This window comes from Nycticebus coucang, chromosome 20 (genome assembly GCF_027406575.1).
Source record: "Nycticebus coucang isolate mNycCou1 chromosome 20, mNycCou1.pri, whole genome shotgun sequence".
Taxonomy (NCBI): Eukaryota; Metazoa; Chordata; class Mammalia; order Primates; family Lorisidae; genus Nycticebus; species Nycticebus coucang.
Genome location: NC_069799.1, coordinates 65,149,065 through 65,176,860, shown reverse-complemented (window position 1 = coordinate 65,176,860; position 27,796 = coordinate 65,149,065). Strand labels below are relative to the sequence as shown.

Below are 27,796 nucleotides of genomic sequence, written 5' to 3'. Positions count from 1 at the left end.
CTGGTGTCGGCCTATGGTGAACGGAGACTTTAGAGATCTGAGCTTGTCGTTCTTTGCAAGTGTTTCAGTGGCATTAAAAGGAGCCCCCCATCCCTGGGTTGTGTTTCTCATGCCCGTACCATTTTAGGAAGGAGGCGACACAGTCTCTGAGGGCTGGACATCTGGTGGGGCTCGCCATGACAGGAACCTTCCCGAGAACCCTGTGTGCCCCAAGCTGCTCTGCTCCCACCTGAGGACCAGCAGAGTGGTCACTCCTTCCCTCTTTTTTTTTTTTTTTTAAGCAAAAGCGATAGTTTATAGAGGATAGATAGGAAAGCTTCCAATATAAGAGAAGGGGCATCAAACTGGTTGCCCTTCCTTTCTTTTTGTTGTGCCCCTTCCCCTTGAATCGGGGCTGGCCTTGTGACTTGCTTTGGACAGAATGCCACAGAAGTGATGCAGACCTCTTTCTAGCCTAGGTTTCAGCAGTCTGGCAGTTTCTATCTTTCAGTCTCTCTGACTAGTCCGAGACCACCATCCTGGGAGGAAGCCCAAGCAGCCACTTGAGAAGCTTCCTTTGACTTTGATGAAAACATCTAAACTGACAACTTGCAGAAGTTAGTGAGAATCGGCATTAACTGGGCGCTGAGCCTACGCCCCACCTCCCAAGAGCTCTTGGGGGCTCCCCCTCACCTCGGGTGTATGAGGGGAAGTCGTGCACAGTAGGGGCAGCTCCCCTCCCCCGCCCCCCAGTTCTGATCAAGTTCTGCCATCAACTGAGCTCCGTGGGCAGCTCAACTTCTCCAGTCCTCAATTTTCTCATCTGTAAACTGAGGAGGTGGGACAGGGCCTATGGCTTTAGAAATAAATGTCAAAATAGCAAAGAAAGAAAAAGAGAAGGCAGAGGAAAGGAAGGGACAGCACAGGCACAGCTGGGCCAGACTCTGCCACGGCATGGAATAAACCATGTTGCTTCTCTTCACATGGAAATCCTGTTGGAAATGCCCCCAAACTGTGGTCTGAGCCAGCGTCAGGCAAGACCATCTCTGCTTCTGGAAAGAGACCCGACTGGCCCAGTCATGACCGGCTCTGGTTTCCTGATTTCTCCTCTTTATTTCTTTGTGGAACATTTCTCCTTGGTGATTCTCTCGGTGCATTTTTTTAATACTGAAAATAGATACTTTATTTTGTTTTCACAAGGCACAGTTGCAAAATGCCAGTCACACACGACACGTGGATACTGTAGAGAAGGAAGTATAAATATAAAGGCGCATGTATCCAAAGTGTCAGTGAGTTCCCTTCTGTTCTTTCTGACCTTTGGATCTGGACTCCCTGGGCTCCGAGTCTCTTCTGCCTCTCTGGCTCCCCTTCAGCGCACACCGAGCAGCTGAACACAGTGGGGGTGTGGGGGGCAAGGTGCGCACTCCAGTGCCTGGGTCTTCCCTGAAGACGTCTCCCAAGCTGCGGTGGGGCTTCTGAACTGACTGAGAGCCTGGTGCACACGTGTTACTTTTCTCTGTAAACCAAGGCATGCTGATAGCTGTTCTGAATACATGTCACACCGAAATAAAATGTGCCCTGAAGCCTTCAGCCTCTCCACACTGAAATAAAACGTGCCCTGAAACCTTCAGCCTCTCCTGGGGGAGCTTTAGCTTCTTCAACCTTGGGAAGCCGTCGCCTGTGCTGGGCAGGTGGGCAGATGGTATCTGCCCGAACACTGAAGAACCTTTTTGCTCACCCAAGAGGCGCCTGGGCCGGACGCAGCTGGCAAGATCACACCAGAGGTGTCTGACTTGTCTTGGTGAGCGTGTTCCCAGTACCACCTCCCTGCCTGTCTTCTCAGTTCTTTGCAGCTAATGTGAAGGCGGCTCCTCCCCAGATGTAGGCAGGCTGGTCTCCCTGCATTTCAGAGGTTGTGTGGACCGGTTTCCCCGTCGTCTTCCTCTCTGCTGTTGTTCATTGGCAGAGCTTCCACAGTTTCAATTTCAACACTGTGCCGCCGCCGGGGAGTTTGCCTGCAAAGGAGATGATTCACAGGCTTAGGAAAGAGGAGCCGGTTGCCCACACGTCACAGAACTTCCCCCTAAACAGTGTGTCCAGCACCATGTGGATCCCATTAGCACACAGAGGCCTTGTCTTCAGAGGTGGAGAAGATCTAGATGCCTAGATCCTGTTTGGGATCCACCAATGATTTCCCAGTGCGTGGGAGCAACTCGCCCCCCACACCTGGCTCTGCCAAACCTCTCCCCAAAACATGTTCTAACACATGAGTGAGGCAAGAGTGATCAGGAGCCTGGCCAGACCAGACTTGATCATCTTAATAAGAATGATTTAGGGGTGGCGCCCGTGGCTCACGGGTAGGCGCCAGCCCCATATACCAAGGGTGGCGGGTTTGAACCCTGCCCCAGCCAAATTGCAACAAAAAAGCCAGGCGCTGTGGTGGGCACCTGTAGTCCCAGCTGCTCAGGAGGCTGAGGCAGGGAAATCGCCTAAGCCCAAGAGCTGGAGGTTGGAGGTTGCTGTGAGCTATGACGGATGCCACATCACTCTACTGAGGGCGACAAAGTGAAACTCTGTCTCTAAAAAAAAAAAAAAAATGATTTAGGATTCTTGGAGCCTTTAAAACAGCTCTTAGTACTTAGTAAATGTTAAATAAATACACAGATAAATAGATGAATCAGCTCCCGAGTAACAAGAGCGGTGGACGGGCAGAGCACGTGGACGCAGCTACACATTCACCACCTCAGACATTTGGTACCATCTTCCTTCTGAGTTGGCCTTTGGTGGATGGGCTGTGGGACAAGGGAGCACCTGGGATCAGCACCACCTGGCTCTTTGCTCTGGCCACTCACACCTCTTGTGCTACTCACCTTGATCTGATCATGCGACATAGTGGCGGGAGGACTGCAATCAGCACGCAGAGCATGACCACGGAGATGGAGGACACTATAAGAGAACAGGCCACACTGAGAGCCCGGCGCGGGGACGTCCTTCACCACCGACGCTCTTCCCAAGCCGTTTCCTGATGCTCACACTGCTGGACCACGGGGGCTTGGGGGACCTTCAGTGCAAGGCAGCCAGCCCACACCTCCTGCAGCTACTAGGATAACTGCCCCAGCGCTCAGCCTTCCAGCTGGACATAGCTGGGTGTGAGGGTGTGGGAACAGGCTGGGAGCGTGAACTAGGGCAGCTTTTCCCAAGGGCACTCTGCAACCTTGACCCTCTAATCCCAGCAGGAATATATCATAAGAGAACAGAGGAATATATACAGAGAAATAATTTTCAGGATCTTAATCTAACTCTTGTATCAACAGAAAACTAGTTAAATACAATGTAGTATATATCCCTATAATGGAAAACTATCCGATAATTAAAAATTGTGAAAAAGATTTACATTTATTAACATGGAAAGAAGTCTACAAATGAATATTACAAATGAAAAAAGGTGGTTGAGATAAAAATGAACCCAAGATAATCTTCAAAAAAACTGTGCTTGTGACCATAGGCACAGAAAGTCTTGACAAATACATACCGAGGTGTCAAGTAGTGGTGGGATTATATGATCTTTATTTATTTGTTTTTTTTAGAGACAGAGTCTCACTTTGTTACACTCGGTAGAGTGCCGCGGCATTACAGCTCATAGCAACCTCCAGCTCTTGGGCTTAGGTGATTCTCTTGCCTCAGCCTCCTGAGTACCTGGGACTATAGGCGCCTGCCACAACGCCCGGCTATTTTTATTGCAGTTTGGTCAGGGCCAGGTTCGAACCCGCCACCTTTGGTATATGGGGCCGGCGCCTTACCCACTGAGCCACTGGCGCCACCTTAATCTTTAGTTTTTTAATATATATATATTTCTTTTAATTATGGCACAGATAGTTGTAGGTCTTTATAGGGTACATGTAGATAATCTTTTTTTTTGAGACAGAGTCTTACCATGTTGCCCTCGGCAGAGTGCAGTGGCATCACAGCTCACAGCAACCTCCAACTCTTGGGCTTACGTGATTCTATTGCCTCAGCCTCCCAAGTAACTGGGACAACAGGCACTTGCCACAATGCCCGGCTATTTCTTTTTTGTTTGTTGTTGTCGTCATTGTTGTTTAGCAGGCCCTGGACCGGGTTCAAACCCACCAGCTTGGTGCATGTGGCCAGCACCTAACCACTGAGCTACAGGTGCCAAATATCTTTATTTTCAATTTTAGAAATGTTTCTATTTTTCTCATATTTTTGCCATGATATTGTAATTAGAAAAAACAGTAAAATTCTAGAAATGAAACAAAACAACTGGTAGGGAAGTAAATAAAAATATGCACGAGAAGTCATTGTCAAATAAGTAACAGAAAACATGAGAAATTAATGGAAAATATTCTGTTTTCAGACTTAACATTAACCTTAAACGTTATCACTAAAAACAGAGTTCTCTTTTAGCTGAGATCCACCCTCTGGTAAAGTAGGTGAAGACAGCAGCCAGTGGGCGTGGCGGGCCCTGGCCGTCCTTGGCGTGATTTACTGGAAAGGGCAAGTGCTTTCACACGGCTGCTTCGTTTCTTTTCTTTCTTTTTCTTTTTTTAAATTTTGCTTTCAATTGGCTTTAAGTTGTCTTAGTTTGAAGTTTTTTTTAATTTTCTTTTTCTTTTATTTATTTATTTATTTTTATTGAGACAGTCTCACTATGTTGCCCTCAGTAGAGGGTAGAGTGCAATGGTCACAGCTCACAGCAACCTCCAACTCTTGGGCTTAGATGGTTCTCTTGCCTCAGCCTCTCAAGTAGCTGGGACTACAGGCACCCGCCACAACACCCGGCTATTTTTTGTAGAGATGGGGTCTCACTCTGGCTCAGGCTGATCTTGAACCCCTGAGCTCAGGGCAATCCACCCACCTCGGCCTCCCAGAGTGCTAGGATACAGGCGTGAGCCACCGTGCCTGGCTTTCCTGTTTCTTTTTTTTTATTTTTTATTTTTTTTGTAGAGACAGAGTCTCACTTTATGGCCCTCCGTAGAGTGCCGTGGCCTCACACAGCTCACAGCAACCTCCAACTCCTGGGCTTAAGCGATTCTCTTGCCTCAGTCTCCCAAGTAGCTGGGACTACAGGTGCCCGCCACAACGCCCGGCTATTTTTTGGTTGCAGTTTGGCCGGGGCCGGGTTTGAACCCACCACCCTCGGTATATGGGGCCGGCGCCTTACCGACTGAGCCACAGGCGCCACCCTCCTGTTTCTTTTTTAAGTGAGAATAAGAAACTGCAGAATCAAAAGAGCCCTGCCAACAACACAAAGCAACTTGCATTCAAGCCCTTAGCCTCTTTCTCAACTATATCCAGTCCAATTTAGAAAGGAAACTGAAAGCAGAGTCACCACCACCGCGAATTAACATCCCTGCCCAGCTCTCCACCCTTTCCCAAGAGCACTTTGCAACCTTGACCCTCTAATCCCAGCAGGAATTTCTGTGTTTCCTGGGGATGAGGTTAGAGACTGGAGGAAAAGGCAGAGGGAGAGCTTTGGTGAGACCGAGAAGAGGGGTGGAGGGGAGGAGTTAGGCTGATTATTCTCGGGGCCACTCCTCCTTCAGCAACACTGCACCCAAAGACGGCAGCAGAGACAGCTGTGGCCAATACTTGGTACAGGGGATGACAGTTGTCCTCCAGGAACGAGCAGGGACCATTCCTAAGCACTAGCCTGACCAACCAGGCCAATCAGGGGTGGCAGCCCTGGCATCACTGTGGCTGGCATCAGATGAAGGCGGTTTTGAAGGAAGAGCATGGAGTCATTACTCTGAGCAGCGATTTCTTGCTTGTCTTATCTCTTAAGAGCTGAGATCAGAGTAGATACTCAAAAGTACTTACTGGATTGAATTAAACCACAAACTGTAGTGAACTTAAGGTGACATTTGCATTTTAATAAAGAATCTGCATTTCTCATGAGCTCAGGACCGCACCTGGGATGGAAGACAAAGTCAATCCTGGTGGAGGGATGAATGATACCACATGCAGGCAGCTCCCTCCAAGGGCTGAGCACAGCAACCAAGGCAAACTTATTTCAGATGTGGAAGACCAGAGACATTGACACCTGTCTGCACTGGGGAGCTCCTCACTCCGGAGCACCCTATGGATATGGCCATGTCAATGCCACTGGGGACAGCGTCCTGCCTTCTATTTTATAATCTGGTCTTCCATAGCCGGGCGTTGTGGCAGGCACCTGTAGTCCTAGCTACTCGGGAGGCTGAAGCAAGAGAATCGCCTAAGCCCAAGAGCTGGAGGTTGCTGTGAGCTGTGATGCCACAGCACTCTACGGAGGGGGACAAAGTGAGACTCTGTCTCTTAAAAAAAAAAAAAAATCTGGTCCTCCAGGACAGCCTCATGAGGGACAGGAGATCAGACATTAGAATAATTGTGTAAAGTTATTCATAAAAAGGGCTGCCAAGTGGCGAAACTATGACCTCGGTTTCTTAAGAATTTATTAAAATGTCAAAGCCTTCCAAGTCACTCATTTGGTCACTCACGCACTATTTGAGCATATATTGTTTACCATTTTCCATCGAATTAAATCAGGGACAGTGGTCACACCAACCACAAACACACCAGACCAAGGTAAATACTTACTGATGACATCTCTGGAGCTGGAAGGATTAGCGTCTGTGGAGGAGAAAGAATAGCTCGGTCACAACTAGGGTCGGAGGCAGGAGAAATCCCGGACAACTTGGGTCCCATCTTAGCACCCTGGGAGATTTCCAGCAGGCAGAAGCAAACTTATTTTAGCACAGAATAGGCAGAGTAACTCACTGAGGTGCTGAGTCACACTTAAGAATCAGGCCGGGTGCAGTGGCTCATGCCTGTGACCCCAGCACTCTGGGAAGAGGTAGGAAGATCTCTTCAGGCCAGGAGTTTGGGACCACCCTGAGCAAGACACCCTGTCGCTACTAAAAATAGAATAATTAGCCAGGTGTTGTGGCAGGCACCTGTAGTCCCAGCTTCTCAGGAGGCTGAGGCAGGAGGATCGCTTGAGCCCAGGACGGTCGTAGTGACCTATGATGTTGCCACTACATGCTAGCCTGGGTGACAGAGTGAGACTGTCTCCAAAAAAAAAAAAAAAATTGGATCTGCCCTAGGGAAGGTCTAGATTGCCACTGCAGACTGCAGAGCACTCCAGTCCGCTGCACCAGGAAGAACGCAGATGGTGCCCAGAGTCTGGGCGCAGCCTCTGGCATGAGGTCACATCTGGAGGCTCATATCTGGGGGTGGGCTTTCTTTTCTTGCTACCTGCTGGACTAAGAGACGTGGTGAGGCACAGAGAGAGCAGCAAGGTGGCTAGGCAAGGCCAGTCCTGACTAGGGGTGACACTGTCAGCATGAAGCTGGCACAGTTGTTTTGCACTGCAGCTCGGCCCAGACCTGGGGAGTGGCCTTCCCTGGTGCAGAGCGAATGCTGACCTGGTGGCTGGTGGGAGGCAGAGGGTGTGCCTTGCGGGGTCCCAGCAGTTGTCTGAGAGGGAGCCTGGGGGGACGTGTGCCTGCCCGTGCCCGTGGGTCCTGCGGAAGGAGGTTTGGAGGGGGTGCCCGGTGCCACAGCCGTCTCTGCACCCACTGTGGCCTCTGGCCTGGGAGAGGAAGCTGCTGGCTCTGTAGGGAATTCCAAGACGCGAGAACATAAATGTTTGGCTCGTCTCTTCTCCACTCCTGCAGAGGGAGGGCGCAGGAGCCGGTCCAGTGAGTCCACCCTGGCCAGCCCTCCCCAGCAAACTGCTGCCTTAAAAGAGTGAGACATCCACCCATCTGGAGTGGTCAGGGCACCGGCGACAGCCCTTCAGAACACAGGATTTCTCACGGCAGGTGTAGAGAAGACCTTGGAGCTCTGAGCACGGTCGGGCCTGCGTGCTGGAGAAGGTGCATCAGACACTGAAGACAGCTCGGATGCTGACAATATTGTCTAAATGTTGGCACAATGTTTTAGAAATACCAGGAAGTCTGAGACCTGGCCCGCCTGAACTTTATGGGGTGTATGGGTGTATTTTAGGAAAGTAGCCTGATCCAGCTCCGACCTCAGGAAGGGAGGCTGCCTGCGGCCCAGCAGGTGGCCACCCCAAGCTGTCAGGTGTGGCACAATGGCTTGCTGTGTCCTTTCCATGAGAAACGGGCCTTCTATTGTGGCAAACCCAGAATCAGGGAGTGTAAGGTCCAGCATAGCTGGGGTTCCCACAGCCCCCCAGCCAGACACGCTGTGAGAAGCCCTCAACTCCCTAGTCCTGTCACCCCCCCAGGCACCTGACCCCACCCCAGCTGCCAGCCCTCCGGGGCACCCTGCAGACAGAGTGTCCCCATGGTCACACCAGCCCCTGTGAAAGGCTGCTCTCTCACATCTGAGCTCTTGATAGCAGTTTTGTCTCAGCAAGGGACATGTGATCAGGTATTTAGGATATGGAGGCAGGGCTGGGAGAGGCTGCCTAGATGTTTCCATCTCTTCAGAGTTTTGACATTGTCCCAAGTTTAGATGGAGCCCGCACCTGAGTCCCCTCGTTCCTTGCATGTGGGCCACTCGCTCACCAGGGGGAACCTCAGCTCAGCCTCTCCCTCCTCCCTCAAGTGCCATCCTCAGCCTCAGCCACCCAAGAGTAACTAGGAGGTTGTGAGAGGCCCTGATTCCCAGCAAGATCCCCAGGCCAGCTGGACACCCGTGGTGATGTCAGGGCACACGCAGACTGGGAACCGGTGCTCCAGGAAGGCCAGCTGAGTGGCAGAGTGATGGCAACAGGTGTGCCTGACCTGGGGACAGGAGACTCAGAGCCTGGAAGAGCCACAGATCTGGCGACGTGGCATGAAAACCGTAAGCTAACAAGGTGTCGGGGATGCAAGGTGTATTATCTCAGGATATTCAGCATCCCCGGTTTCAAATTTCCTTAACATCAAGAAAGTGCTGAGGAAATTGGGATAGAAGATCACTTAAGACATTGGCAGCTTTAGGCAATGCTTCTAGGATAGGGCAGTCACCATGAATTTGCTAGTGTGCAGGACTGGTGGGGATGGCTCTGCGGGCCTTCACATTCTGCAGACAGGACACTTCTCAAGGGTGCTTCTGGGAAGTGCCTGGGAAGGTGGGGATGACACCTTCCTCTGGAGCAAAGAGCAGCTGTGGTCACTGCCCATGATAAAACATTCCGGTGCCCGGAGCCCAGGTTCCCTCTCCTGCAATGCAGCCGCTGGGCCGTCAGGCATCTGTCCAGGCCCAGTCGCGTTGCCCCTGCAGTCTTGGGGCTGAGGGACTTGACACAAATACGCTGATGCTTGAAACGGTGGCGGGTAAGTCAGGTCAAAGTCAGGTCAAAGTTCAGATCACTTCCGGTTCTTCCTGAGGGTGAGAGTCTACAACTAAATATGATCTGATGAATTAACAGTGGATTTTAGGCCACTACGAATTATATTCATATGAAGAGAGCAAATAACTTTGATTGAAAACAAAAATTAAGCCACTCTTGATTTTAATAAAAAAGTTCCTGCCGGTGCCTGCATCTGCAGTGGCACACCAGTGGTGGTCCGTCGGTCTGTGGCATTGGGGGGCGCGCCTGGGTAGTGGGAGGATTGGGAACAGGAGCCCTCAGAAGTTTCCAACATTCCTACCTTTTCCAGAAGGGGAGGGGGTCTCTGGCTGTGGGGTCACCCCTGCCGTTGCTGCTGTGGAGGGTGGTAGCTTTTTCTGAGCCAGGGAGGGGTCCCCTAGAGAGAGGATAAGCACATAGCATTTATGATCCTGAGCGTGGAACCTGGGCAGCTTAAAACTAGATACACGTAGACCACATCAACACGTAAATGACAGTGAGCGGTCAGGCTTCCTGGGAGAGGTGGGAAGCTTGGGAAATAATCCACAGCGAATGCTTCCCGATCCAAGGGCAAAGACAGACTGAGAACCAATGATCACTCAATAGATTCTGTTTGTTTAGCAGAAAAAAAAAATCTCTCAAAGCACAAGAGGTTGGGGGAAAAATAAAGGGCGTTTTTGGTGGCCAGAGGTTTTCAGCCTTTGGACCACTTGAAACCTGAAGATTGCCCAGGTGCTGGGCTCTAAAACCTGCTTCCAGGTTCTCGTCCTCTGCCTCCCTCCTGGCCCTGTGCAGAGCCGACAGCCCGGTGAGCTCTGCAGAGACATACCCCCACACAGTGGAAAGGGATTTCGGGCTCCAGCAGGGATCAGGGCTGAGCACAGACAGACACTCCCTGGTTCCCATGGGTGCTGTCAGCCAGCCACGCCTGCTACCCCTCACTTGTCTCCACACCTGGGTAGGAGCTGCGTCCTCAGCCCAGCAACTCCACCAAGCCTCAAGAAGGGCTTCCTCCCTGCCTGACTCGCCCAGGTGGGGAGGACAGGGACAGGTGAGCCAGAGCAGGGCCACAGTGCAGCCACAGGGGAGCACACAGACTGTTAGATGGGAGTTCTCGGGATGATCTGAGAAGGAAGAAGGGCGTGGGAGAGGGCTTGAGTATTCCTGGAGACAGCCCTGCATGGCCCCAGCCTGGCCGCGTCCAGCTTCTTCTGGGATGCCATCTGCTTGTGGAGGGTTAAACTAAGACGTGGATTCTTGACCTTCCCTCATCCTTCCTCTTGAGCATTGATGGGCCTCCACACGGGTCCCGGCACCTGCCTCCTGGTGAGGGGTCTGGAAGGCTCTCTGGGATGCAGGCATGGCCGTGAGCACACGCCCTGGGCCTGGCCAAATTCTCTTGCTACTGTCACTTTTCTTTTCTTTTGAGACAGGGTCTCACTCTGTCACCTAGGCTGGAGTGCAATGGTGTCACCATAACTCACTGTAGCCTTGAACTCCCGGGTCAAGCAATCCTTCTGCTTCAGCCTCACAAGTGACTAGGACTATAAGTGTGCACCATCATGCCCGGCTAATTATTTTTATGGGGGTGGGGTGTCACTATGTTGTGCAGGCTGTCTTGTCACCATCATCTCAGAAGTAAGCATTGATGGTAATAACGGTTAATACATGTAGTTACCGGGTTTCACTTATCCGCCTACAGCCCACGGTGTTGGCATCAGGGCCATTTTCTAGATGACCAACCCAAGTTCCAACAGGTCGAGGGCTTTGCCTAAAGCCTTATAGATGTAGGTGGCAGAGCCAGGATTCGAGCCCAGGATCATGTGGCACTAACCCACGTGTACCAAGGCCAGAAGGAGTTGTTTAGGGTCCCCTGACACCCTCTCTGCTGTCTGTGCAGCCCCGGTGGGGCGGGCAGTGTGGGGCCGGCTACTTACTGATACACTTAAGGTTGGGAGTTGTCCAGTGGGTGGTGTTTGTTGTGTTGTTGAACACGCATTCAGTCAAGCTGGACGTGCCGGCTTTCCGCTTGAAGCCAGTGTTACAGACATATCGCTCCCTGGAGTGCACGGTGTAGCTCTTGACACGGATGTCTGCGTGTTCCACCGATGTGGGTGCAGGGCAGATCATGCCTACAAAGGGGCAAGGGAAGGGTGGGAAAGTGAAAAGACTGCTGCTATGAAGAGGTGTTCTCCAGGGACGTGGAGGCAGTGGTCAGTAACCTTGGGGCTGGGCCCGTAACATCCTAGCGGCCTTTTAGCACAACCCCCAAGTTCTGTGCTTGGGAAGCCTTGCCCGTGGGGCCGGCCAGCACAACTAGAGATGGCGATGAAACCCGTGCCCTCGGTCCCTCTCCGCTCTGGACCAAGCCTCTGTCTCTGGCTGGACAGCAACACCCTCTAGATGTGGCTACCTGCGTGCTCACCCCACAGGCCTTCTGTCCATCTGAGCCAGCACCATCTCTAGAAATGCACCTTTGACCACATCGCTCTTCCTGGCCCCTGCTCTTATAATAAAAACGGAAATTTTAAAGATGTCTTAAGGCCCTGCCAGGCCCTCCAGCTTCCTGCCAGGCTCAAGCTCCCCCACACCACCCCCTGTGCTGCCCACCCTCGCTTCACGCACAAGCCACCCGCAAGCTCACGGCATCACCCTCCCCCAGGAGACCAGGGCCCGAGACTCAGCTCTCTCCCTGTGTGGCCTCTTCCGCGGTTGGTAGCTAAGTAGCTAAGATGTTGAGATTAGGTAATTAACGTGTGTCTCACGGCTGCGTCTGAGCCATTGAAGAGTAGGGGCCAAGTTTGTCTGGCTGACACTACAGGCTGTCCCGGACAGCACCCCTCAAGTCACCACATATAAGGGAAACGGCAAGTGTAGCTAAATGGACTCCTTACAAAATTTTACAAAATATTCTCTACGTGCTGGCCACCTCTTTGTAAAATTTTGTAAGGAATATTTGGCAAATAAAGGAAGATTTAGCTATAGTTTCCAATTGTCCCACTGTAGGGGCCATGTTTGGGACACCTCAAGCTTTGCACGGTGTGTGGGCACGGCAGGTGCTCCGGACACACAGGCTGCAGGAACAAATGGGTGGATGGTTGGAAGCTTCCTCAGCCACTTGGAGTCTGGCTTCTCCTTTAAGTGAGTTTGATGCAGTTTCTTTCTACACATGCAGCCAGCTTATCAGGTGATTCTCTCCTTTCCAGAAGAAACCAGAAGCAAGGTGAATTGCCCCAGATGGGTCTCTTTTTGTGATAGCTGGAACTAGATGCAGACTCTAAACTTGAGCTAAAAAACCTGGAGAGGGTGCACGAGCTCTGCTTTGTGGAAACGTGTTTTACAGGTTAATACCCCTATCAGTGGGTTTTGACCTAAGAAGAAAAGGAGGGAGTGAAACTTCGACCATTTCCATTCGGGGGCACCGCGCAACAACACAACTTGTGAAAAAAAAAAAAAAAAAGACAAGTTGACTTTCCCCCCACTAGACAAAAATGACTCAGATGGCTCCTGCTGACCTTACACCCAATATGAAATGGGAAGGATCCAGGGACACTCTTTCCAAGTTTCTCTAACAGTTAAAATGACACCATTTGGCACCAGTTCTGCAGATTGGGGTTCTACACATATAAAGAAACCCCCAAAGAGTCCTTAGTTCCTAAAAGGTGAGGAGCCTGCTAATGTTTCAAGCCAATGCAGTTGGTCCATCTTTGCCTAGGATGAGATTCTGGCCAATGCTGGAAAGGTTCTACTGCAACTAAAATTACAAGGAAAGACTTTTCTTTAGGCACTTGAAATAACAGGATGACATTTTTTTTCCTTTTAACCTATTTTCCCTATTAATTCACTCCATTGTTAGGTTTTCTTGTGCACAGGAGAGATGAGCAGGACCTGGTTTGGTCAGGGAGGGGATTCAGGGTGGCCTGTTCTGGAGGGAAATGCAGCATGTTCTGTGGTCCCGGTGGCCGCAAGGACGTGTCCAGGACCCCATGATTCATGTGTGTGTTTGTGCCGCGTGGGTCACAGGGCAGAGGCCGGGGTCACCAAGGCAGCTGCAGAACATAAAAGTCAATGGCCTGCCCACAGCTGCAGGGGGATGGATCTGTGGGTTTAGGAAACTCTGGGAAGTCCCTGCTCAGTGGCCAGCACACCAGCAGGCGAAAGGCCTGAGCCCAGACCAGGCGCTGAGTGAAGCCATCTTTCTGCCACCAAGAATGGTAGACTAAGGGGAAGACCAGATCGATACAATGGCAGTCACAGGCTGGAGGAGGAAGACCCCTCACTGCCTCTACACCAAGGGTCGGCAAACCATGGCCCATGGGCCCATCCAGCCAGCCCGCCACTGATTTTTGTAAATGTTTTTTTGTGAGACTCTGTCACCCTGGGTAGAATGCCATGCTGTCACAGCTCACAGCAACCTCAGACTCTTGAGCTCAAGTGATTCTTTTGCCTCAGCCTCCTGAGTAGCTGGGACTACAGGCACCCGCCACAGCGCCCGGCTAGTTTTTTTAGAGCCAGGGTCTCTCTCTTGCTCAGTCTGGTCTCAAACTTGTGAGCTCAAGCCATCCACCCGTGCTGGGCTACCAGAGTGCAGGGTTTACAGGTGTGAGCCACTGTGCCTGGCCCAACCACTTATTTTTGTAAACAGAGTGTTTCTGGAACGCAGCCTCACTCATTCATTCCTGTCAATGGTGCTGTCACGTTGCAGTGGCAGAGGTGTGTGGCAGCAGAGACCTGATTGCCCTCAAAGTCTAAAATACTTACGATCTGCCCACCCCTGCTCTGTGAAGCCTTTAAACAAACTGTCCTACTTGTCAGTGAGACCAATTGCCCAGTCCATCGGCACAGACCTGGTGCCAGAACACAGGGTAACTGAGGTTACCGAAGGTCATCTAGCCCATATGAAAACAAAAACCTTTCTGCACGGCAAAACCCATGAGAACAACGGCAAAGGATCAAATGGCAATAAATGGCATCTCGTATCATCTAGGGCAAATTCCTCTCTATGTCAAAAGCTCTTGAAAATCAATGAAAAGTCACCAAATCCCAGGGGGAAAACAAGAACAAGCTATAAACAGGCAGTTCACAGAAAAGTAAATACAAATGGCTCGTAAGTATAGAAAAAGATGCTCGAGCACATTGGTCATGGAAGAAATGTAAAATAAAGCTGCGTGAGACAGCACGTTCAGCCGCCAAGTTGAAAAAGAACTGAAAGTTGAGCCACATTTCTTGTAGGTCAAAAGGCACTTTCGCATCGCCGAGGCACCAGTAGTGGGGTGTATTTTTCACTCTCTATAGAGAGTACAGCCTCACCTGCTTCCGACCCCACAACGCTCCTTGTAGCAATCTATCTCAAAGATCTATCTGCATACCCGGGAAACACTGTTACACTTTGTGCCCTTCAGCCCAGCAATTCCCCCTCTAAGAGTTTATCTCACAGAGACACCAGTGTATTTGTCCACAGGTATCGATTATAACAGCCGGCTTCTGTAAATAATCTCCCAGGTCATCCGCAGAAGACTGAGTAAGTTATGGTGCAGGCACACCATGCCAGACAACCCAGCGTTCCACCAGAGACTTCAAAAGCTCTCTGTGCACCCAAGTGGAGGGATCTCCAAGATGCAATGTTAAGTTGAAAAGAAAAGGAACAGAGGGCAACACCTGTGGCTGAAAGGGGCTGGGCGCCCACCCCATATACGGGAGGCAGCGGGTTCAAACCTGGCCCCGGCCAAAAACTGCAAAAAAAAAAAAAAAAAGGAACAGAATACAGTGCACCTGTGCTACCATCTGTGCAAAAAGTAAAAACAGGTATATATAACTTTTCATCTCTGCATAAATCTCTGAGAGGATCCAGGCTCACAGCAGTTGGGCCAGGGTGGCTGAAAGCACAGGTGGATGACTTTTCACCAGATTCCTTTTTCTACTTTGAATTTTTAATGGTGCAAATGTTTTACCTATTCAAAATGCTTTTGAGGCTGGGCACAGTGGCTCAAGTCTGCAATCCCGGCAATCTGGGAGGCCGACGCAGGTGGAACCCTTGTGCTCACAAGTTCAAGACCAGGTGGAGCAAGAGGGAGACCCTGTCTCTACTAAAAATAGAAAAACTAGCCGGGTGTTGTGGCGGGTGCCTGTGGTCCCAGCTACTTGAGAGACTGAGGCAGAGGATTGTTCAAGCCCAAGAGTTTGAGGTTGCTGTGAGCTATGATGATGGCACTCTACTGAGGGCTAGAGAGTGAGACTCTGTCTCAAAAAATAAAATAAAAATAAAAATGCTTTTGAAAGTTTTTTTTTTAATGTTCTGTTTCTTAAGCTGTTATGTACATGGGCATTTATTACTCTTCTTTATATAGTACATGTGTGCTGGGTGGAAATCAAAATATTTGACAGTCAAAAAAAATTAAAAAGGGCAGCACCTGTGGCTCAAGGAGTAGGGCGCCGGTCCCATATGCTGGAGGTGGCGAGTTCAAACCCAGCCCTGGCCAAAAAAAAAAAAAAATAATAATAATAATAAAATAAAATAAAAATATTTGACAGTCTGTGCCACTCAACTCAGCAGTCACAGTAAATGCTGGCCTTACCCTATGCCAGGGAGGGTGACAGGCCACACTGGTGAGAGCCATGCATATGTGATTATGTAATGTTTTAACATTCAAAACTCTTTGTAATAAAAAAGGTGGAGGGGGCTTTTAAAGGAAGTCAGCAAGCTCAGAGGCGCTCAGGCAGAGAGGGGACTAAATTGTGCCAGGAGAGGGTGTGTGGTGCTTTTATTACTGGGTGTCTCCTGTTAAATAAAACTAAGAAAAGCAGGGGGTCCTAGAACAACAACTCTGAGCAAGTGAAGACAGCTGGGAGTAAAAACAAAACCAAGAAGGTCTGTGAGGCCATCGGGTAGGATTCTGGAGAACAACCCATAAGTCACCTCCAACTGATTGGTGCAGGTGAAAAGGCGCATGTCGGGTACAAACACAAAAAAAGGTTTTATTAGAAAGAATGTTACCAAAAGAAGCTAAGAGCCAGATCTAGAATCAGATTGAAATTTTCTTTAACCTATGAAACTATTAAACCTTTCCCCCTTCTAATTAGAAGTTGAAAGATGTGAACAAGATTTTCTTTGATATGAAGCTTAATGGCTGAAACCACCATCCGGGTGCCCTCCCGATCATGTCCTGTTCCACTCTGGGGGCGCCCCTTCTCAGATGGGTGCTCAGTACACCTGCTGATACACCCGGGACTGGCCGAGCACCCTGTCGGCCCAGAGCCCAGGGCCGGTGGGGCCTTCCCTCTGGGCTCTCATCAGGAGCTCAGAAATGCGCTAGGACCAGCATCCTCCCCCAAGATGTGTCGACCAGAGAGTCCTATGAACACACAACTCGCGGGCAGTCCAACACCTTTCCAGGTTAGACTGTGCCAGGGCTGGAGGGGGCGGATTCTGGGAAATCTGATGGTTACCCGCAGCTGTGGCCGTCCTGGGGAGGATTTCAGTGTGTAGGAACCAGTGTCCCCATCTGCCCTGGCAATGCCTCTGTCCTTTAGCTGGGTGTCCTGTGGTGCTGGGTTCCTTCTGTATCTTTTAGATGAGCTGATCCTATTTGATTTACCCTAGCGGTTCCGGTGCCTGCTTTCTGGCAATCCGAACCTTCTTCCGGTGTGTGGTGTCTGGGCTTGGGACCCCGGTAGCAGCTTGCTTTTTCCTGCTCACCTGCTCTGGGGGGATGGGCCTTCTCTGGTCAGAAGCACCAGTTTTCTGGACAAGAACCCAGACTCACTGCCCAGGTGTGGCCCATCGTCCCTCCCTAGAGCAGTGCCTGGCCCACCGCACTCCCTAGTGCTGGCTTCCTCTGGATGTCACAGGATGACTGCCTGAATCGCTGTGACGCTTTCCCTAGCTCTTGGCACCACCCTTGCCAAAGTCACAGCAACTGACTTTTTAGAACTCATTTAAAATTTCTTTGAAGTTCTCAATAACAACTTGTTCACCTCCTTTTTAGGTCATGGTACTGATCCATCAATGAGGATTTCCATCTTTTCTTTTTTTTTTTTTTTGAGACAGAGTCTCAGTCTGTCACCCTCAGTAGGGTTCAGGGGCATCATCACAGCTCACAGAAACCTCAAACTCTTGGATTCAACTGATCCCTTCTGCCTCAGCCTCTCAAGTATCTGGGACTACAGGTGCCTGTCACCATGCCAAGCTAGTTTTTCTATTTTAAAGATGGGATCTCACTCTTACTCAGGCTGGTCACAAATCCACCCGCCTAGGCCTCCCAGAGGGCTGTGATTATAGGTGGGAGCTACTGGCTCAGCCATCAGTGAGGATTTCTTTCACACGTTCTTGAAAACACTCTTCAAAGTTGTTATCCTAATGATTTTTTTTTTTTTTTTTAATTTGGCCGGGGCTGGGTTTGAACCCGCCACCTCCGGCATATGGGACCAGCACCCTACCCGCTGAGCCACAGGCGCCGCCCTATCCTAATGATTTTTAATTGGATCTAATTCCCCTGCTTCTATTTCACAAACCCGTCTCCGTGTATGTGCAGGTGTGTGCCTGTGTGTATGTGGGTGCACGTGTGTGTGTGGGTACATGTGTGCGTGTGTGTAAGCGTTTGTCCTAGCAGCAACATAGGTTAAGTGCCACGTCACCAAAACCTTACCTCTGCATCTGTGGTGCTCTGTCCTACGTTAACAAGGCTGGGAAAACACATAGGGATGGAGTGCTGGGTGGGGTTAAGAGGGATGACCATAAAAATCAACTCCAATCTGCTCTAGAAACATCTGACAAGAGATTGGAATGAAAAGTCCCATAAAAACACTAGACTCTGCTCTGTGATAGAATGTTTCTTTCTTCTCAGGGAGCCTGAACTAATCTGGGACCTCTGGCCCTCTCTGGGTGCTACCACATCGTTGGTGGCCAGCGATGTTGGTGGCCAGCGATGGCCAGCCACAGACCAGTGGTTGCAGAGAATGATCATCGTGCTCACCGTGGCTGGGGGGTACGAGAACGCAGGAGAGAAACTTAGGGGTCATAGCCAAGATCACCCACCAACTGCCTGAGACACATGGTGCAGAATCCAGGCTGTTCAACCTCATTCCACATGGGCCCGCCCAGCAGAAGGCCTGAGACGGTTAGGAAGGATGACAGAGGCCGCAGGAGAAGGCTTTCTCCTCCTTCCTGTTCTCTGTGTGCACTACCGGCACCTTGGCTCTGCCCGTGTTCTGCGGCCCCGCACCTGAGGCCTGCTGCAGCTTTCTGTCCTCCTCACAGAGGGGGCAAGCCCCTGCCTGTAGCCCTCCCTCCCTCCCTCCAGACTCCAGGCCTCAGGCCTTCTTCCCTCTCTCCACTCACCTCTTGCACCTGGTTTTACAACACACTATGATGCTTAAAAACATTATAATTTTTTTCAAGAACCTAGTACTGGCATGGTTTCCTAAATATTAGTTATTCATCTCTCCGCATTCCCATCCTAACCCTACATGGGTAATCTCCAGGCCTGTTTGGGGACAAGTCTCCCCTCTTTCACCAAAAGGCAAGCAAGAGTGCCTATCAGGTGTACAGGAATGCCGCACAAAACGGGAGACGAGCGTATTGTCACAGCTTTGCACATCCAGGAGACACGTCTCAGTAATAATTTAAGGTGGGCAAAGCTTTTCTTGGCACAATAAAAAAGTGAGAAACCATAAAGAAAAAAATGGTGTAAATGGAAGAGTTAAATTTTATGAGAGAGTTATAAAAGACAAGTCAAAGAAAACACTTGCAACCAATCTCAGAGAGTTAAGACTTTCAGCATGTAAAGAACTCCTATAAAATCAACACAAAGGCAGCCACCGCTGGCAGACGTGGGCAAAGTGCACATGACAGGTAAATCACACAAGAAGCCACACCTGTGTTCATACAAGAAACTAATACATCCCTGTTCCAAGTCTGTGGACTCTGCTCTTGCTTCTGACCTTTCAGGGTCCTACCCCAGGGCTCCTCCCACTCCCGCGAGGGCTGTGCATACCCTTTAATCTGGGATGGTGGGGGAGAAATCGCCAATTCCAGATTGTTCTTCCAATTCAACACCCCCACTCCTTACCCCCCCCATCCCAGCGCTTTCTTTGCTGTCAGAGTGGGGGTCCGCTGTTCATTTTCCATCTCAGGCATTTGTTGTCCAACAGCTGTCACCTCCACTCCCCATCCCCATGTGGACCTGTCTTCAGCTAGAGGGGCAGTGCAGGGGCTGCGGGGGCTGTGGGGATGGGCTTGGATGTTGCCATTGCTATGGTCACCCTTGGAGCACCAGGCTCTCCCGCCAGGGCTCAGAGGGTTTTTCACCATGTTCTTTCCCTCCCTCATCTTCTGCCCTCCACGTGTCTAAACCACAGAGGGCTCTCTCTCCACACTCTCCCACCCTCCCCAACCTGCTGTGGTCCGAGGCGGCCACGCTGGTATGAGGTGCTCACTTGCCTGTGGGGGCAGGTGGGCAGGGCCAGTTTCCCGTCTGAGCTTCTGGTTATTTCGCTGCTTCCCTCCCTTGTATCTTTAGCAAGCTTTGTCGGGGAAGTTTCCTGCCCTCTTCCAACAGCCACTGGTCACAGTAGTGTCTGTGTAGGACCCTGAGACCAGGACCGAGTGTGCGTGAGTGGATGTCCGGACTCCCCGTTCCATGCCTGCGACCCGTCCGCTGGTGTCTCGACACTAGCACCACCTGGTTCTGATCACTACAACTTTGCAGGAAGTCGTAAGTCAGGTTCTGGAAATCCTTCTGCTTTGCGTCATCTCAGAAGTCGAGTTTGCTCGTCCAGGTCCTCGTCTGAAGAATGTTAGAAGCAGGATATTGATTTTACCAAAACAATGAAAGCTTGCCAAAATTTTGATTGGAATCATATTAAATCTACAGATTGGTATGAGGAAAAACTGTCACCTTAATAATATTGAGTCTTGTCCAAGCCCTCACGCACAGTCTGTCTCTTGATTCATCCGTCTTCTGTAGTTTCTCTCAGAAATGCTGCTCAGTTTCAGGGAGACAGCTTTGCACATCTTTTGTCAGATGTGATGTAGTCCTAAGTATTTAACACATTTTGATGCCAACACAAATGGCATTATTTGTATCTCAATATTCTGTTGTTAATTTTCTGTATATTGATTTTTCCTTTTCTGGTATATTTGATTGTGTATTCTGCTACCTTGCTAAGCTCACTGAGTCTAACAGTATTTTTGTAGATTCCACATGATTTTCTATGAAGATAATCACATCATGAGTTATTTTTGACTACATCGTATGATTCCATTTAATGCCCTTTGTTGGCTTAGTGACTGTAACTCATTGTATTGTTTAGAGGGCTACTTCACGGCTCATACAATATATCTTTAGTGTTTTAGCATTTAAGGGATATTCGCCTGCTTTACATATAAGGTGTAAGACCTAAAACAGACTTCCGTCCTCTCTTTCAGCCTTTGTGCCACTGTAGCCACACATTTTCTTGTACATAAGTTATACACCCCCACAACACATTGTTATTATTTTTGCTTTAAGTAAGAATAACAAAATTCCGATTATCTTCTGTCACCTGTGGATTTAAAAAGATATTTGTGCTATATGAGCCATCATTTCTGGGTACTTTGTAGCAGGAGGGTTTTCTTAATACCCTCTTTTGTCATTTTGCTGATAAAGGAAGTCTACTAGTGGTCATTCCCCTGTGAACTGTCCTTAACCCAAGATAAACCCATGCAGAGTTGACAAGGATATACTGCAGCCAAAGCCACCTGCTAAACAGAGCCCGTGCTTGGTTTACAAAGCTAGACTATCTCAGAACTACGTTGGAGATAACACATCCGATTATGGCAGTAACTTTTCATTTCCATACACCTTAATCGCCTCTTTCAATACTTCAACTATAATTTCTATGTATGTTTTTCGTGTTCCCTAGATATTCTCTGTCAACAAGTCTCACCTTGGTTACAATACTATAATGCCCTGGAAGTTAGCGTGCATATTTCCCAGTTCTCTGTTGCTAAGCCAGGTACACAACAGGCATTTTCTGAAGTTAGTGGCTTATGAAACACATACACTGAAATGATGAAGTACTGGAAATTAGAGTAAAGTGAGGTTCTTGGATTTTCAAAGTTTTTTTTTTTTTTTTTTGCAGTTTTGGGCCGGGACGGGGTTTGAACCTGTCACCTCTGGCTTATGGGGCTGGTGCCCTACTCCTTTGAGCCACAGGTGCCACTCTGGATTTTCAAAACGTTTAAGTAGCCAAAAACCATGTGCAACAAGTCTTAACGACTATGCAAATGAGGTCATCGAAATAGTGGGCAGGGCCACACTCCTTTCTGCTTCCCAGCACCCGTGATTCAGACTTCCTTATCTACCTGTCAGGTTGACTTACAGAGTCTAACATGAGTAAGCAACCTCGGCCTGGTCTCAGACCTACAGTTCGGAATCAGCCAGGCTAGCGTGTCCCTCCTGTTTTTAAGCAGAGTCCGAAATCATCCCAGCGTTCCTTTACTTATTCCACCATTCAAATGCCTGCCACCTGCCAAGGGCGGCAGGATTCTAGGCAGTGTGACCGCTTGTTCCTGCGCTCCAGAAGCTCACTGTGAAGGCTCTCCCCCACCTCCCTTCCTTACTTTCCTAGTGGAAAAGCCGGCCAAGCCAACACACTTCCCTTTTCAGCTTACCGTTAAGTACAGACTGTCACAGATCATAATCCAAAATGCATCCATCCCTTTCTATCCCTTTCTTTGCCTCTCAGGCTTATCTGAGCATCCCCACCCAGGCGAGTGCGCGCTGCATGAATTTCATCACAGCTCGAATCTGTGAATAATGATTTTTGGAGGCAAGAATTGAGGGGCCAGGCAGTGCCTGTGGCTCAAAGGAGTAGGGCACCGGCCCCATATGCTGGAGGTGGTGGGTTCAAGCCCAGCCCCAGCCAAAAACTGCAAAAAAAAAAAAAAAAAAAGAATTGAGGGGCCGTAGATTGAAGAGCAAGCAAACAAAAGGAAAAGAATGAAATACATAGACCTTCAGGACTGGGGAAGATATCGGGCCTCTCCCGCCTCCTACATCAACACTGTCTGGGCATGGGGTTTCACTCACGGGGACTATCTTGAGGCGATCCTGGTGGCAGTCCCCTCCTCACACTCCTCACAAGGACAACCTTCCCGCCATGCGGTTCCACATTTCCCTGCACAGAACCCCTCAGCGGTCTCCCACTGCACAGAAGAGAACCACGAATTTCCAAGTTCAAATCACATCAACCACGTGACCCAACTCCTGGACTGGATACCAAGGGATTTTGTGTATTTATTCATTGAGCTACTTGCCATTTGAGAAGGTCAGCTTGGCACTCATGATAGAGCCCAAAACAAGTTAGTTGAAATGATGATTGATTGAAAAAGAACATCCCTAGAAACACATCAGTCTTTTTTTGGTCCTTGAGGGCTCCCCTTTGTTTTTGCTTTCGTTTCTTTTTTTCCCTTCTCTGTACGGCTCACTTTCGCCCATTTACCCCACTCTGAGCAGTTCAGAGCATCAAACATTTTGAAACAAACACCCAACAATCAGGAGCTAAGGAAAGCCTGCCCACAACTCCAACCACACAGTTACTTTAAAAAAGTTGTACATGATTACAAAGTGTTGGTAAAGTACAAATGTTAGAGGTAAAAATAAAACTTTATTTTGACCAATTCGCAAAACTTACAAAGTCACGAAGACACTGCCCATCAGGGAGTTCAGCTATAATTAATTAAAGATGAATTAGGAAAAAACTGCAAAATTCTAGATCATGATTGCAATATCTCTTTTGTGGCTTTATTCACTTACTCTTCTTATTAAAAAATAATTCAAATTATGGCATAACGGTCAGAAAAGGCAGACAACTGCATACGTGCACACGTGCCTGGAGCAAACCTTGTTAATCAATCCCAGATCTTCTAGTAAAAAGTGAATCACGTGATGTGTACTATTTGAAAGCAATTCCGTTTTATTCGTTTGATCCTTGAGTTGAGACATTTGATTTCAACAAATCCCATATTTTGTACATTTAAGTTTTTAAGCATTCTTTTCTTTTTTTTTGCTATCACTAGCAGCACAGAAATAGCAATATCTAGATAAAATTGACTCAAAATAAAAAATAAAAGGTTTGGGCAAAGCCTCCAAAATGCTGAAAAATGGTTTAAAAATGCTACAGAGTAGCCGGGCGTTGTGGCGGGCGCCTGTAGTCCCAGCTGCTCAGGAGGCTGAGGCAGGAGAATCGCGTAAGCCCAAGAGTTAGAGGTTGCTGTGAGCCGTGTGACGCCACGGCACTCTACCCGAGGGCTGTACAGTGAGACTCTGTCTCTACAAAAAAAAAAAAATGCTACAGAGACACATCAAGTGAAAACACCCACAAATGCATGACGCTGTGTACAACAGAGGCAGACCCAAACTGGGACTGCGACGTTCACCTCCACACGTGTCATCCTCTCCAGCTGCTTTTGGCCAGATCACCTTTCACATTTCACTGATGTCTGGAAGCAAATGACCTTTCACATTTCACTGATGTCCGGAAGCAAATGACCTTCTGCTTCAAACGATTAACTTCTCTTCACATCAGGCCTTTTGACTATGAATGGGCGGGACAACTTCCTAACTTCCTGTGCTTAGCGGCACTGCCCACCTGGTGAACCAGCTTGAACAAAGTGGAGACAATGTTATTTACCCAGTGACTGATGAGGAATGAGCCTTTCTCATTCTACCAAGTGGTAGATTTATAGCTTGGGTCCACTTCCCTTCCAAACTCACTTAAAACCCTCAGGAGTCCTCTGCTCTGTGATCTCCCTGTCCATTTTTACACCAACCTGCATTACTGTCACTTTATAATAAGTCTTGCAATCAGCGAATCTTATTCTTGCTCTACTCTTTCTAAAAGGCGCTTTGCCTCTCTAGGTCTCTTGCATTTACATGTGATCTTTGGAATCAGTTTGTCAATTTCTATAAGAAATCCCGTTAAGGGCGGCGCCTGTGACTCAGTGAGTGGGGCACCGGCCCCATATGCCGAGGGTGGCGGGTTCAAACCCAACGCCGGCCAAACTGCCACCAAAAAAAAAAAAAAAAGAAATCCCGTTAAAATTTTGATTTGGGGAGGCTTGACCTCTTAGTGATGTTGATTTGTCCAGCCTGTGAACCTGATGCTGCTCTCCACTGATTTAGTTTTTAATTTCTCTAAGCAGTGGCGTGTGGTTTTAAGTATACAAATATCTCACATCTTTTGTTAGGCTTATACCTTGGTATTTGATACTTTTCGTGTTATTGCAAATGATGTTTTAAAATTTTGATTTTCAATTATTCATTGTGAGTGCATAAAAATACAACTTGTTTTTGTATATTTAACACTTTGTATACTACAATAAGCCCATACATGACGGACAACTGATGTTCAAAAGGCCTAAGCAAATCAGTGAAAATAATCTCAATAAATCCTGCTGGAATAAGCGGATGTAAAAAGCAAGTCAATGGAAATGACTTCCAATCCACACTTCACATTATACACACATTAACTCACAAAGGACTGCAGCCGTAAATGTAAGCCCTAATGCTTTAGAACTTCTAGAGAAGCACATAGCAGAAAACTGTTGTAAACTTAGGTAAGGCAAAGGTTTTTCAGATATGACACCAAAAGTATGACGTGGAAAAACAAATTAATAAATTGGACTTTATTGAAATTAAAAACTTGTGCTCTTGGCCCAGTGCCTGTGGCTCAAGTAGCTAAGGTGACAGCCAGATACACCAGAGCTGGAGGGTTCGAATCCAGCCCAGGCCCACCAAACAACAATGACGGCTGCAACCAAAAAATAGCTGGGCATGTGGCAGGCGCCTGTAGTCCCAGCTACTTGGGAGGCGGAGGCAGAAGAATCACTTGAACCCAGGAGTTGGAGGTTGCTGTGAGCTGTGATGCCACAGTACTCTACCCAGGGTGACAGCTTGAGGCTCTGTCTCAAAAACCAAACAAACAAATTTGTCCTAACGGTGTCTTATAAACAAAAAGACAAGCCACATGATGTGAGGAAATATTTGCAAATCATACATCCGATAAAGGCATTGTATCCAGAATAAAGACATCTCAAAACTCAGTAACACAAAACTGTATTTTCAAGAGGGCCGAGGATGTGGACAGATCGTCACAGGGAAGAAACACACATGGCAAATAAGCTCGTGGAGAAGATGCTGAGCACCAGCGTCACTAGGGAGACACAAACACAAATGATCAGAGACCCCTGCAGACCTAATGGAATGGGCAAAGGTGAGAAAATGCATCACATCCAGCATGCTGAGCGCACCGGGGTGTGGAGGAACAGGCGGGAGTACGCAATAGGGCGGCCACTGTGAGAGATGGCTTCCTAAAAAGTGAAACGTGCCCCTTCATGACCCGGCTGCTCCACTCCTGACCATTCACCATGAGAAGTGACAGTGTGTGACCTCACCAAACCTGCAGGCAGACGCTCATCACAGCTTTCTACGTAACAGCTAAACTGGTCAACAATCCCGGTACCAGGAAACAAGGCAAGTGTCCATAAACCAGGGAATACTACCCAGCCACAGAAAGGAACACAAATTACAAACTGGATACATTCTAATTCCTACAAGGAAAGGATCCAAACAGAGGGAGGAGATGGGAGGATATGTGGTATGACTCCATTTATATAAATTCTAGAAAGTGCCACACATCTACAGGGGCAGAAAACAGACGGATGGTGAAGATGAAATGGGGGGGAGGCAACTTCTGGCAGGGATAGGTGTGTTTACTCTCCTGGTTGTGGTGATGGTTTCAGGAGTGAATGCCTTCACCTCTAAACTCATCACATTGTACAATTTAAATATATTCAGGGGGTCATGTGTGACAATTACACGTCAATAAGGCTGTTAAGGAAAACCAAAACCAGACACCAGAGTTGCCAGGTGGCATCAACACTCTGTAAGGTGAAGAGCAGGACTGGTGTGGCCCTGGAGCCTGCACTCCGGAGATCCCCCTCTGGGCTCTCTGCGCTGCAGGGGAGACACCTCATCTCACTTTCCTGCTGTGTAGGAAGCTGTCCCTGTCCTCCTGCATGACCCTGGCCAGCTAGTGGGAGGAACTAACCAGGTCACAGGCATAACTCAGCTTCTCAGAAGTTGGGGAAATCCAAGCATCAGTCTGGTGAAAATGAAACTTTATGGAACCCTGGGGATGGAGGAGGCTCTGACCCGGCCAGGCAGCAGCAGCTGTGGATGGAGTGGGCTTTAACCACCTCCTGGTAGACTGGCCCAGCTGCATGTAAATTACTGGGGGTCTTGCTTAAAAATGCAAGAAGATGCTGTCATGGCGACCCCAGGGACGGACTTCAGTGCCCAGAATCCCGCGCGCATTTTGTACATTTGCGAATTCATGCATTTATCTAGGGAGAGGGTTCATAGTTTTCATCAGACCCTCAAAGAGCTCCTTGGCTGTAAAAGATTAAGCAAGAAGGTAGCCAGACCCGTCTACCCTTTCTCCTTCCCCTGGCTCCCAAGACAAACCGCAGGAGTCATTCTCACTTCTGCCCTATTGAGATGACATCTCCTTGACCCAAGTCCTCTTGGGATACACCAGGCGGTCACCAGATTTCTTCCCCTTTTCCCTGAGAGTGTCGACTCCCGGCTGTCCCACCGTCTCCGCGCCCTCTCCGGGTCCCCCGCTCGCTTAAGGATCGGCCGTGGTTTCCACGCCGTTGATGTGCAAGTTGCCCCACTCGGGTTTTTCTCCTCAGGGACGCAGTGCCTACCCCACCCTCACAGACACCCATTTATAATGACTGACTTTGCCGGAGGGTTTCCCGGGCCCACCCCTGGTCCGCGTGCCGCGCGACACGCGCACAGCTGTCCCCGCGCGCGGGGAGAAGCGCACGCACGCACCTCCACCTGGCTCAGCCGGCTTCTCATAAGTCCCGAAGTGCGGTCCCGCCCGGACTGCCGGAGTCCGAGCTCCGCCGCCCGGGTCCCTACCGTAACTGAGCCGGGCGCAGGCGGCGCAGCTCCAGTTGTCCTCGCCCGGCTCCCCGCACGTGTCCACCGCACGTATCCCCCGCCCCTCCCGAGCCCGAGCGGGCGCGCACGGAGGTCCTGCGGGGACCGACTCCAGCCGGCGCTGGAGGCGCGGCGCTCGGTGCGGTCCTGCGCGCCGCCCCGGCCCCCTCCCGCTGCCCCGCCCCGAGCGCGCCGCTTCCTACCCCGAGTCGCCGGCGGCCAGAGCAGCAGCAGCAGCAGCAGTGCCGGGAGCGCGTCGGCCGGGCCGCCGCGGGGCCGCAGCCAGGTCATGGCCGCGCGCCCCGCAGTGCCAGCCCGACACCCCGACGCCGAGGACCAGGGGAGGTGGCGAGCGCGGCTGTGGGACCGGCCGCCCCGCCAGGCGCATCCACTTTCACTTTTGCTTTAGCCCCCGAGGGCTGCGGAGAGGTGCGGAGCAGTGACAGATCCGTGACTCAGCATCCCCGCCCTTGCTGGGGGAGCCCCACCAGTCCACCCCGTCCCACCCGGGCGCGCGGCCGGC

The 27,796-nt window shown here is 49.7% G+C and overlaps 1 protein-coding gene across 2 annotated transcripts; it reads right to left on the bottom strand.

Annotated features, from left to right (window-relative positions):
- Window positions 1-1,071: 1,071 nt before the first annotated feature.
- On the bottom strand, window positions 1,072-27,796 carry IL15RA (interleukin 15 receptor subunit alpha). Of its 2 annotated transcripts, XM_053572209.1 has the most exons (7): window positions 27,477-27,796; window positions 11,218-11,412; window positions 9,582-9,677; window positions 7,401-7,499; window positions 6,574-6,606; window positions 2,850-2,925; window positions 1,072-1,994 (listed from the first exon to the last, which is right to left on the bottom strand). In XM_053572209.1, the coding sequence occupies exons 1-7, from the start codon at window positions 27,562-27,564 to the stop codon at window positions 1,886-1,888; spliced, it is 696 nt and encodes a 231-aa protein (XP_053428184.1). In that variant the 5' UTR covers window positions 27,565-27,796; the 3' UTR covers window positions 1,072-1,885. The 2 variants fall into 2 exon arrangements, with proteins under 2 accessions (XP_053428184.1, XP_053428185.1); XM_053572210.1 differs by lacking the exon at window positions 7,401-7,499 and having other exon boundaries at window positions 27,477-27,793.